General features: G+C 29.9%; 2 protein-coding genes across 2 annotated transcripts; both read left to right on the forward strand.

The window, feature by feature from the left end:
* Positions 1–4,280: 4,280 nt before the first annotated feature.
* Positions 4,281–5,157, forward strand: LOC11432069 (non-specific lipid-transfer protein). The gene is made up of 2 exons (XM_003623553.4): positions 4,281–4,696; positions 4,873–5,157. Exons 1-2 carry the CDS (start codon positions 4,344–4,346, stop codon positions 4,880–4,882), a joined length of 363 nt encoding a protein of 120 aa, XP_003623601.3. The 5' UTR covers positions 4,281–4,343; the 3' UTR covers positions 4,883–5,157.
* Positions 5,158–10,230: 5,073 nt separating this feature from the next.
* LOC25498835 (non-specific lipid-transfer protein) lies at positions 10,231–11,071 on the forward strand. The gene is made up of 2 exons (XM_013593790.3): positions 10,231–10,668; positions 10,817–11,071. The coding sequence occupies exons 1-2, from the start codon at positions 10,313–10,315 to the stop codon at positions 10,824–10,826; spliced, it is 366 nt and encodes a 121-aa protein (XP_013449244.2). The 5' UTR covers positions 10,231–10,312; the 3' UTR covers positions 10,827–11,071.
* Positions 11,072–13,990: the final 2,919 nt, after the last annotated feature.

Here is a 13,990-nt window from a genome sequence, read left to right on the forward strand (position 1 = left end):
GAAGAGAGAAAGAGTTCCCGACAACTCAATGAAACTCTTTGGTGTGTTTATTGAACTGAGTGGAGTCCTCTATTTATATAGAGATTTTGTAACTGTTTTAGCAAAAATTGCAATAGCAGTTAGTTTAATGGATAAGATTAAAATTGAGTTTATCCATTAATCAGTTCAACAACACTTGTGGATATGACCAAACGAAACAAATCCACAAAAGTGGAGGAAACAAACTATTGAATTTGAATGAATGAAATATAAGAAATTCAATTAAATTCTTATTGTTATCACAACAACCATAAGCTAAATTTATGGGAAGTGATATTCACGAATAAAAATAATAATTACTATTATTTTATCATACATGAAATTCCGCAAGCACCCATAAACATGACATTGAAAGAACAAATGGTCTCTATCTTCGACACAACCACAAGCAGCTGAACAAAAAATATCATTAGAAGTAAAATATGTCTTCTAAGCAAATTAATTATCCTTCGTACGGATTCTATTTAGCAACAGACGCCAAATAAAAATGTTAACTTTGAGGGGAATTACCTTGATCCAAAGCACATGATTAAATCTCTCCCCAAAATCAACATCAGCAACAATTAAGTTGTTATAAGCACTTTTCACTGTGTAACGATGGGAAGAATGAAGCTTCCAGACTCACTGGTCCGACACCTCAACCTGCAAAATCACGTTAGATAAAAGAGCCGCACACTCCCTCACCAATTCCTCTTCCCACGTCAACAACCTCCTTCGACACTTCCACACATTTCCACCAACGCCCCACCCCAAAAAATGCATTTTAGCCACAAAAACCAATTTATTATCTGCTAAATCAAAAAGTCTTATGAATCATAATTCAAGCGGTAATTCACCAACCCACAAGTCCTTCGAAAACAAGGTATTTAAATAATTATTTTAGGAAGAGCCTTAAACATAGAAGATTTTTAAAACAAAGAGAAAATAATGCGCAGAAGCAAGTGCAATTACCTAATACTCACTCAAATGGTTGGAAAAAAATGGTAAAAAACCTATCGAGGAATATTTTATTTTATTTTTATTTTTCTTTCCATGGGTTAGGCTTATCCCTCACTTTTTTTTTGTTTTTTATTTTATCTTTAATAAATTTTTAGCTTAGGAAAACAAAAATAACTATGGGAAATAATGGTGGAGAGAACCTTTCCATATGAAGGAATGTAGACGGTTGACGTAGAATAATTTAGAATTTCTGAAATTGACATTCATAGTAGCTATGCCAAATCTTATTTAACATTGCACGATTCTCGTTTTACTATTTACAATAAAAATTTCAAGTGCTACATTGTGAATAAAAGTCTCCATAAATGTAAAGAGGCAATTGACACGTTAATTTTTATCTTATTAATTAATTCAACCAAAAAAATATTGTTCATGTTAAGTTCAAGTACGACACATTATTTGGTCAATTCCTTTTCTCTTAATGTATGGTTGAAAGTGGCTGAATCCTTCCAAAGTTTCACATGCAATTCTTAACAAATCTTCTCAATTAAGCCTTCAATGAGTAAATTTTATTCATGTATCATGATGTCGGTGCTCAGAAATATTTACTTATAAAGAACCCACCCTCTATTAGAGGAAGAAAAAATAGATACCTATAATTAATAGACAACTATATAAAAGATTCACTATTTTCATCATCTAATCAGCTAACAGGTCATACGATCAAAAAAATAAAAAAATGTATAAGTTGATCTCACATTTCAAAAAAGTAACATTGCTATTAAGACTATTTTTTGGATAATGATACAAAGTTACTGAAGGAGATCCAATTGAGACAGGTTTATTTTATTTTATTTTTCCCTCAAAAAAAATTTATTTTATTTTTTGATTTGACTATTTGAGTAAATTTTCACATTAATCTTTATAATAAATAAGGAAAATTATTTAGTTTTCCAAAAATGAAAAATGATCAAATCAAATTGGTTTTTTTTTTTTGTCAAAAAAGAAAAATGACGTAAAAAAAAAACATAAAAATGAGTAGTAATATTATTTTTTGTCAAAACTAGCGAAAAGACGGGCACTCATGTGCCAGTCTTTCCGCTCTTCTTACTGCGCAAAAATTTGAAAATTATGAATTATGTTATTTTTTTTTTTATGAAATTTTGATTTTGATTAAAACTAAAAATATAAATGTTCGTTGCTTTATAGTTATAACAAACTAAATTAAACATGATTATCTATTTCAATAACACCAACAACAATCTCTATTATAGAAAAAATTGTTTAAGGTTATAATTGGGATAATAAAAAATTAAATATAAATATACTCATTTCGTTTATTACACTTTATAAATGATAAAGAAAAAAACAGACATATATATATATATATATATATATATATATATATATATATATATATTCATTTCGTGTTTGTTATATTTTTTAATATTTAAATTTATTCTTATCTATTTGTTACATGTGTTATTTGTATTGAAAATTGAGTGCATTTTCGGAAAGAAAAAAAGTCAGCCTAAAAGTGCTTAAAGGGATAGATTTCTTTATATACAATATATATCTATTTGTTACATGTGTTATTTGTATTGAAAATTGAGGGCATTTTTGGAAAGAGAAAAAGTCAGTCTGAAAATGCTGAAAGTGGTAGCTTTATTTATATATAGTATAGATAATTTTTATAATTTAGAAACTGAATATTGTATCAATTATTTTTTTCAAGGGAAATATTTTATCAATTATTGTTCTGTAACCAATTTATATATTGGGTTAAAGGTGTTTTACCCCCTGTAATATATGTCATTTTTTGTTTTTTCCCTGTAATTTTTTTTTTTTTTATTTATCCCCTATAATTTTTTTTTTTGGAATATCTCCTAATAGGTCATAAAAAAACAATTTTTTTTTTGCAAAAATTTTTCATTTTTTTATGACCTATTAGGGGGTATTCCAAATTTATTTTTTACAGGGGGTAAATCATAAAAAATATTTCACAGGGAGAAAAATCAGAAATGACCTATATTACATGGGATAAAGCAGCATTCACCCTTATATATTCAAATATTTGTAAAAAAAATAAAATTATACTACGATAGATAACGAGTTTTTGTTTTTTACATAGATAACGAGTTTTAATTAAAGAATAATTTTCAGGGAATCAAAATTAAAAATTTATCCAAAAAATCATTTGTCTGACTTTATTTGATTGGTGCATGCAGACATTGTAGGCTGATTATAATTTCCGAAGAATGAATTTTATTTTTCCAAAATACAAAACCGCGTTAGATATCTACTTCTTTGTATATTATTATAAGTTGTTTTCATATTTTCACATATATCAGAAAATATATAGTTAATTTTGTATTAGAACATGAAATTATGTATGATTTTATAAAATTATCCTTCATAAATGACATGTGAAAGAGAAATTAAACAAATAATAAACAATAAAAAAACATAAGAGTCTTGTTAACGAATACCTTAAGGACACTCTTTAAGAATTTCTAATTAAGAAACTATTTATTAAAAAAACTTAGTTCTTCGGTTTAATTTTCGATGAATTGAATGCACAAATTTTCACAAAACTTACTTGCCATGATTAACAAAAATATTTAATCCAAAATGACATATAATAAAATACGAAGGAAATATATACTCCTTTCAGTCACAAATTTAAACAAAAAATTATACTTTAGATTCATTCAATGAATGATGTATGTTGTCTATAATAAAGACCACATGCATCATTTATTGAATGAATCTAAAACATGGATTTTTGCTCATTTCATACACTCTCCGGTCACTATAAGCAAAAATTTACATTTTACATTTATTCATTGAATGATGTATGTGGTTTATAATAAAGATCACATACAACATTAATAGATTGAATTCAAAATGTAGATTTTTGCTTATAATAGTGCCCAGATGGTGTACTTATTAAGAAAAATTTATTAGTGAGGATAGAGAAACATGATTTTAAATACTTTTTTTCAAGTATTGGTGCATTTACCATTAACATAAATGCAAAATAAAATATATTGAATTGAGAATGATGAAAATAAAATTAATTAGAGTTATAATTAGAAAAAGGTAATTAATACTACATTGAAAAGTGAAATAAGTCAGTTATTTTAAAACAAAATTTTATAATAAAATACTTATTTATAATGGGACGGAGAGAGTATATTTTATTTTGATGATAGTTTACTCTTGAGATATTGATCGTGGGTAAAACACTCCTTACATTGGAAGTTGAGTTGTCGTCTATTCTCTATAAATAACAATTAATTAGTCATAACACATCCATTCACCAACCTACGCTCACTAACAAACTAGAATTGCATTTCCAAATCATGGCTAGTTCAATGCTTGTCAAGGTTACTTGTTTGGCTATGATATGCTTGGTTTTGGGCATTCCACTAGCCAATGCTGCCGCTTCATGTCCTGAAATTGAACAAACTTTAACACCATGCCTTGAGTACGTAACACACCCAGGTTCACCCCCTCCCCCTGAACCATGTTGCAATGCGGTTAAGGCTATACATGGCCAAACCCATACTCCCCAAGATCGTCGAGATTGTTGCAGTTGCGTCAAATCCATGATAGGCGACATACCTGGACTCAATCTTCCTGCCGCTGCTTCCATGGCTAAAGACTGTGGTGTTGACTTGGGCTATGAGATTAGCCCTGATATGGATTGCAGCAAGTACATCTCTCACCATCAACCCTCCTTTTCTATTTCATATGCACACTATTTCGTAAAATTTATATAATATGCTGTGTAACTAGACTACATGTGTGTGTTTTTTTATAGGAACTAGAAGAAAAACAGTAATAGATTTGTAAAGAAAACTAATATCAATTTCACTTTACTAATTGCAGGGTAAATTAGTACTGAGCAGCTTGCGGGGTTGGCGGTTAATAAATAATTAATAAAGTAATAATTGGTTTATGGTAATAACCAATACCGGCAGAGTAAAGGGGAAGATTTTACTCTTAAAAAAACAAAGTTTGGCTTAATCTCTCCGGTTATAAGTTGTAACTGAATCCCCACTAGGGATCACAATATATAATTTTCCTTAAATAAAATCTGAAATGTTTCATATGAAATCAAAATATTCAATATAGATGGACATTTGGATTTAGCGCCATCTCTCTTAATTCTTACATTTAATTGTATTAGTTTTTTTTTTTTTAGAGAAAGTAAATTATATCATTTCATTAAAATTAGATCGGAAATACACGTTGGAATATCATCAAAGACCTGGAAGCTAGTACTAGATGTGGCTGCCTTAGCTAACATATGTGCAACCTCATTTGTTTGGTTCCTAATAAACTCGACATGAGAGTTTGTTAAATAAGTATTACAAAATTGTAAACTACTATCCATAATGGAACCAAACTCGGTGACATTTCCACGACCATTGTTGAAATAATCAACTACTCTTTTTGAGTCAACCTCGAAATCAATATTTGAGAGTTGAAGTTTATGTATCCATCGAATCGCATGATGTAACGCTAGGGCCTCCCCAACATCGGCAGAGCAAACTGGAGTAAACCACATGATTTTAGAGCGGACATGGTTCCCATCCGAGTCATTTTACTATAGAGTGTACCTAGGTGATGCACGAAGTTAATTATATTGAGAGTAATATCTAATAGATTATAATTAAAATACAATATAATTTTAGGCAAAATATATAAAATAGTGACAAAATATAAGATTAAACGATCTTTAATCGGATTATCTAGAGGGAAGAAGATCAACGAAATTTTTTCATCTTATCTTGTTTGGTTTTCATTAATCGTTATTGAGAGTCGTTTCCCATTGTTCTAGTCTTTTCTTCGAAACGTGTACTTGTGAGCAATCATCTTTTTCGTTTATGTTTTTGCCCCTCAATCATATTAGGTAACCATAACCGTAAACGTTTGCAATATTTGGATTTAGCTAGATAGTAACTATTTCAATCGAACTAAACTTAATAACAAATTCAACATTATTTCTCTGTTAGCTGTTGCTTTTAATTTCAATAACCTCATTGGCACACTCACTTCAAATATAGGATTTTATTTTATATTTTTTAACATCAAAACTTAATTGCATAACCCACAACTAGCGGAAACTATAAGGGCACTTGACCCACTATATTTGTGAATTAAAATAAAGAAGGGAATTTGTAAAAGAGTTAAAGAAGGGAGTGATATTAATTTGGCAAACGATTGTTTTTTTTTTTGAAGTAATTTAGGGGTTAGAACTCTTATAATTTAATTGTGGAGAATTGGGGTGTCCGGGATTCGAACCTCAACCTCTACATATAAAAGCAATATCTCTACCAACTTAGCTAAGTTCACGGGGATATTTGGCAAATAATTCTATGAGAGATATGGAAAGTTAGAAATGACAAGATTTTGAACAACGTAGTAGTTTATTTTTTATTTCTTTTGGCTTAATTACACTTTTGGTCCTTGCATTTTGACCAACTCACGAAATTGGTCCTACCTCTTTTAAATCGAACAAAATCGTCCCCAAACCATATGTTTTTTTGCAGTTTTAGTCCTATCTCCTTATTTCCAACTCCAGAAACGCACAGAAATGATAGTTTTAGTCCAACCACCTATGCTCAACCATGAAATAAACAAGGAATAAATCATGTGGGTATAAGGAATCTACTTTGTTCAGCACACAAACCAAGAAAAACCCTAATTTCTAAGACATGTTTCAAGTATGTAACATGTCTCGGAAATTAGGTTAGTGTGCTCAATAAAGTAGATTCCTTGTACCCACATGTTTTATTATTTGTTTATTTCATGGTTGAGCATAGGTGGTTGGACTAAAACTATGATTTCTGTGCGTTTCTGGAGTTGGAAATAGGGAGATATGACTAAAATTGCAAAATACATATAATTTAAGGACGATTTTGTTCGATTTAAAAAAGATAGGACCATTTTCGTGAGTTGATCAAAATGGTAAGACCAAAAGTATAATTAAGTTTTTTTTTTTTTTTTTGAAAAAACGTAGTAATTTATTTATGCAGTAGAGGTCGCTAAAATTAAAGTGACGGCGTGGCATACAACATTTTAACCATATGAAAACGCCTATTTTTTTTTATTTTTTTTTTGTGTAAATTAAATAGGTATTCAAGCTTTTATCGTGTTGGATATTTATTATTGAGATTTTTTTTTAGGAAATATGTTCTTGGGATTTTGTTAGGTGGCAAACTCTCCTCACACATTAAATGTTAAAAAACATTGGAAGCAAAGTTAATTCGTATAACATTCTCTAAATAGTCCTTAGCTATATGCACCATAACACAATCATCACCTCCACACTCATTCACACACTTGAAGTACATTCCCTCTTCAAAAATTTCCAAAACAATCATGGCTACCTCAATGTTTGTCAAGGTTACTTGCTTGACTGTGATATGCTTGGTTCTGGGCATATCCATGACCAATGCTGCCCTTTCATGTCCTCAGGTGCAACTCACTATAGTACCATACCATGCCTTGGGTATCTTAGGAACCCTGGTCCATCTGTCCCTGCACCATATTGCAATGGGATTAAGGGTCTAAATAACCAAGTTAAAACCACTCATGATCGTCAAAGTGTTTGTAGGTGTCTGAAGTCCACTGCACTCAGCTTGTCTGGTCTAAATCTTCCTGCCGCGCTGCTGCTCTTCCTAGAAAGTGTTGTGTCAACTTGCCCTATAAAATTAGTCCCACCATTGACTGCAACACGTATGTATATGTTCGAACATTGGTGTAAAGTTGGAAGAAAATTGGAAGATTAAACACAAGTAATAAGACTTTGGGCTAGTGTGATGTGAATTAAAAAAAATAGAGAGGTGAGGTCTCACATAAAATAGAACACACATTAATAGTGTTTAAATTGCGCTATTTATTCATAAATACTTGATAATGATAAAACTAATAATCATTATTATTTTTATTCGTGGATATCACTTCTCATAAATTTAGCTTATGTTGGTTGCGATAAAAATAAGAATTTAAGCGAATTTCCTATCTTTCTTTCATTCATATCCAATAAGTTTGTTTCCTCCACTTTTGTGGATTTGCTTCTTTTTTATCTTATCCGCATGTGTTGTTGAACTGATCTGTGGTTAAGTTTCCTTTTGATCACTACATTTCAGTCACCTCTTTATAGCATTCATATTTTTGAATATTATAAGATTCTATCACCAAAAAAATTGAATTTTTTAACAAAACATAAATTAATTATGAATTTCTACGCGCCAAAAACATAAACAATTCATATTTGATTCATGTTTTGTTAAAAAAAAAATTAATTCTTTTTTGGAGAAATTATTATAATATTCTAAACCTTTCTAAAAAATTTCATTCAAAAATATGAAGGCAACTATAAGTTAAAAAAAAAAAAAACAATAACGGAGTTAAAACGAAAAATTGGTATCTTTATAGAGATCAAAAATATATTTAACTTTAGAATATATATTGATGATAAAATGAAATTGACAACTATTAGATATTTAAGTAATTATTTTACTAACCGCCTGAAACATAGGAAGATATTTAAAACAAAGAGAAAATAATACGCAGAAGCAAGCGCAATTACCTAATACTCACTCAAATGGTAGGAAAAAAAATGGTAAAATCTATTGAGGAATTTTTTTCTTTTTCTTTTCATGGGTTAGGCTAATCCCTCACTTTTATTGATTTTATTTTATCTTTAAATAAATTTTTAGCTTAGGAAAACAAAAATAACTATGGGAAATAATGGTGGAGAGAACCTTTCCAATATGAAGGAATGAAAACGGTTGATGTGGAAGTAACATTCACAGTAGCTTTCATTAGTGTATAAGCCAAATCTTATTCAACATTGCACGATTTTCGTTTAAGTACTACCTGTGAATAAAAGTCTCCATAAACGTAAAGAGGCAATTGATCACGTTAATTTTTATCTTATTATTTAATTCACCAAAAAATATATCGTTCACGTTAAGTTGAAATACGACACATTATTTGATCAATTCCTTTTCTGTTAATATGGTTGAAAGTTGCTGAATGCTTCCAAAGTTTCACATACAATTCTTAACAAACCTCCTCAATTAAGCATTTAATGAGTCCCTTTCTATAGGAATACTTCTTTACAAGAATTGTGGTATTAAGAAAAGTTGTTAGAGTAATAAAGTTGTCTTAAATGTGTTATTGTTAATAAACTATCCTTAATTAAAAATACAACTAATGTTAACTTTTCATATACTCATACAAGTATTAAGGATGTGTTTGTTTCAAGTTTACCAAATTTATTCCTAGGAATAACATTCCTTAGAATATAAAGATGGGAATTTTATTCCAAGGAATTTAGGAAAAATATGTTTGGTTAGCTTTATAATATTCCTATGAACTATAAAAATAGGGATTATAATAGGTAAACTATTTATGAATTTATTCCCATCTCCATGGGAACTTTATTCCCACCCTTTTCCTTGGGAAATTTTTTCTATTCCCAGTAACATTTTATACCTGGGAATAAAATTTAGTAAACTTGTAACAAACATAGGCATATACATTCCAATCATTTTATTCCCGGGAATCAACAATTATAACTTGAAACAAACACACCCTAAATAAAAGCATCTAGAAATTTACATATGATAGTGACAAGATAGTTTATTGTAAATGGTCTTATGATTAGAGATATGAGTAGTGATAAAACAATATCTTTTAAACTCTATTTCAAATATTCATTCTCTTATTTGTTTAAATTGATGTGGGTCTACATTTTGAAAATTAATAAAATCACATAAAATGGTGGGACATACAATGATTTTAACTAATAAAAATGAGTGTTAATGAGAGTATTGTTAGCATTTCTCTAAGGGATACACGAGTATTTTGGTTACTATTTACTCACTTCGTCCCATATTAAGTGATACAGTTGACCTTGTCACATATACTAATGCACAATTTTGATCTTAAATAACTTAACTAATCTATTAGAAAAAATTATAAAAATTTGATATTTTGAAAATATTTATCGAGACGAATCCAACAATATCTTATATGATATTAATTATTTTTGTATATTAGTAGAAAAATCTGATCAAAGTATGTTAGTTCAATATTACACATATTTAAATAGGTCATCTATTATATGATGGAAAGAATCTTTTGAGATTTTGATCGTAGGTAAAACACTCCTTACAAAGTACAACATTGGAAGTTGAGTTGCCACCTATTCCCTATAAATAGCCATTTTAATTAGATAGGCACCATAACACAACCATTCACCTCTTCCAAAATAGTTGAATTACATTTCCTCTTCGAAAATTTCCAAATCATGGCTAGTTCAATGTTTGTCAAGGTTACTTGTTTGGCTATGATATGCTTAGTTTTGGGCATTCCACTAGCTAATGCTGCTCCTTCATGTCCTGAAGTGCAACAAACTTTAGCACCATGCGTTCCGTACGTAACACACCCAGGTCCACCCATCTCTCCCCCACCACCATGTTGCAATGCGGTTAAGACTTTAAATGGCCAATCCAAAACTACCCAAGATCGTCGAGATGTTTGCGGTTGCCTCAAATCCATGATGGGCGGCATACCTGGACTCAATCTTCCTGCCATTGCTTCCCTCCCTAAAGACTGTGGTGTTGACATAGGCTATATTATTAGCCCTAACATGGACTGCAACAAGTACATCTCTCACCATCAACCCTCCTTTTCTATTTCATATGTACATTATTACGCGTAAAATTTATATAATCTGCTGTGTTGTAGGGACTAGATTACATGTTTGTGTGTTTTTTAGGAACTAATATCAATTTCACTTTACTAATTGCAGGGTAAACTAGTATCGAGCAGCTTGAAGGGTTAGTGCTTAATGAATAAGGAATACTTGGTTTGTGGTAATAACCAATACAGACAGAATAAAGGGATGACTTTACTCTTACAAAAAAAAAAAAAAAAGGATAGCTTAATTTCTACGGTTGTAAGTTGTAACTGAATCCCCACTATGGATCACTGTGTATAATTAAATTTAAACCTTAAATTTTTCAGATCGAAATATTCAATATATGATGGACATTTTGATTTACAATCATCTCTCTTAATTCTTACATTGAATTGAATTAGTAACATTTTGCAATAATTATCACATTAGCGTGTACTTGTAATTGTATGATGCACGAAGTTAATTATATTGACAGTAATATTTAATATATTAAAGGGATAATATGTCTTTACCCCGCTGTAATTTGGGCGAGTTCCGGTTTTCCCCCCTGTAAAAAAAAAAGTTTAGATTCCAACCCTATAATATAAAGATTCTCCACAAAACACCCCTGTAATATGAAGATTCTTCACAAAACACCCCTGACCCCATTCAGACGCTGATGTGGCACGCCACTGTGTAATTATTTTTATTTTTATTTTTTTTTAAATTTGACATGTGTGTAATGGTTTAATAAATTATTTTTAAAAAGATAAAAAAAAACTGAAAATTAATTTTCAAAAATTTAAAATCAAGAAAAAAAACAATTTTTTTAAAAAACGAAAAAAAAATGGATTTTTTTTCAAAAAATAAAAATATTAATTTTTTTACCAAAACATTCAAAAATTAGCTTATATTATTTTTTTCGAATATTTTTAAAATTTTAATTTAATTTGGATTTTTTTTTTTAATTTTTTGAAAGTTTCAAAATATAGTAAGTGTATGAATTTTTTATATATAATATTTTTGGAAATATATATAAAGAAAACAACCCCTTTCAGCTTTTGGGTTGGCTGTTTCTTTTCAAAAATGCCCACAAATTTCAATACAAATAACACATATAACAAATAGATAAGAATAAATTTAAATATTAAAAAAATTTCCAGATTTTTTTATCCTCAATTTTTAAATATTAAAAAATATTCTCAAATCTGTACCACATCGTAATAAAAATCTAAATTTTCCTAAATTTTTAAATAAATTTGTATCCAGATTTTTTTTTTGTTGAGAAAATTTTAAAAACTTATTTTTCGAAAAAAAATCTGTTTTAAACTTCAAAAAATATATATTCCAAATTTTCGAAAATAATTTTAAAAAATTTTGAAATATTTTTTTTGTAAATTATAAATTTTGGAATTTTCGAAAAATAAATATTTCAGAAAATATTTTTCGTAATAAAGAAAATCCTGATTTTTTTTTAATTTTTATATATTTTTTTAAATAAATAAAAAAAAAATTAATTATACAGTCAGCACGCCACATAATCAAATATGCACAGTCAGCATGCCACTCAGCCCGCCACGTCAGCAATTATGCACAGTCACATGGGTCAGGGGCTAAAATCAAAGAATCTTATTTTACAGGGTTGGAATCTAAACTTTTTTTTTTACAGGGGGGAAAACCGGAACTCGCCCAAATTATAGGGGGGTAAAGACATATTAACCCTATATTAAATTATAATACAATGTACTTTTAGGCAAAATATATAAAATAGCGACCAAAAAAAAAAGATTAACAATCTTAATCGGATTGTCTAGAGGGAAGAAGATAGGGGGTTTACATTATAATGAACCAGTGAAATTTGTTGTTTGGTTTTCTGTAACATTTTTATTATTCCTTTTTGAGAATTTTTTTTTTCCAACTCTTTTGTCAAAAAAAAAAATTCTATGTCTGACTCCCTATGAATATTATTCATTAAAATGACCCCTTTTTTTTTTTGTCCTTTTCCCCATTCCCGCCATTTGAAACGGCGGGAATGAGCCGCCGCTCTAACACATGTCAAATCCTGACTAGCCGACTGATTTTTTTTTCCATTACCGCCATTTCAAATGTCGGGACTGAATTTTTTTTTCTTTTCGTTTTTTGTTTTTTTGGGCAACATATATACATTAAAAACATAAATAATAATAAATAAAAACATAGTAACGATAATGATGATATATTTAATTTAAAAACACTAATTATTTTATTCATAAGAAGACCTCCCGTAGCACATAATTTATCTTTTTTATTTCGTACGGGTCGTTGATTTTGCTCTTGCTCTTCCTCCTTCTCTTCTTGTTCCACATCCTCGTCAGGAATTTCAACATCATCATCATTAGTTTCAATAGTGACTTCATTTTGAACTTATGAAGCTGAGTTGGTCCAGATTTCATTAACGAAGTCATCGTCATTAAACCCTACTGCCAGACTTTCTATGGTATTAGTTTGTGAATTTGGCCATTGAGGTGCGTAGCTTGTTTGGGGATAGTTTACAATGTGTGGAGGGGTTGGTAGGTTGAATGAGGAGTATTGTGATTGATATGGGTAACTGGTTTGTGTGGTGTACTGAGTTGGATTGAAGTCATCAAATGAATAGTTTGATGTTCGGGAGCTTTCTCCATGATGACTTTGTTAAGAATAGCTTGGATATGAGATTGCGGTGTTATGTAAGATTTGGTTTGTGGGTTGTGGCGGTAATTGGTAAGTTTGGTTGTAGTTGTAGTTGGTGGATAGGTTAAAGCTTTGGTCAAAGTTAGTGGGTGGAGGTGTCATGAATTGGTTATAGGGTGGAGGTGTATTTAACCATATATTTTCATCTGGCACCGTATAAGTTTCTGGCACTACAGGCTAGTCACGCGACAATCCTAGTAAAATTCTTGCAAATGCTTGTCTTGGGTTTGACAATAATACTTCTCTAGAAATCAGATGATCTCCGAAAAATTCTCAATACCATGCAAAATATTGAAGTGCTAATTGATGACGTTGATTTCAGTTTTGAACTTGACGATGATGCTTATCTCTCCACGAACCTTTAATTTTATCTTTTGTCAAATTAATTTTGTGGAAATCTTTCAAATTATCTGGTAAGGAAAGTGGCTGTTATGGTAAGCCAAATTGAAGCCTTACTCTGTATGATGCCACAAACACAAACCCGCCTAGAAGATATTTTCACTCGTCAGTTTGAAGACATCCCAGACAACATTCAAGAACAAGAAGAAGAAGCTAGTAGTGAAAGTGACGAAGACGAGACACTTCAGCATGATGCAG

This window comes from Medicago truncatula, chromosome 7 (assembly GCF_003473485.1).
Source record: "Medicago truncatula cultivar Jemalong A17 chromosome 7, MtrunA17r5.0-ANR, whole genome shotgun sequence".
NCBI lineage: Eukaryota > Viridiplantae > Streptophyta > Magnoliopsida > Fabales > Fabaceae > Medicago > Medicago truncatula.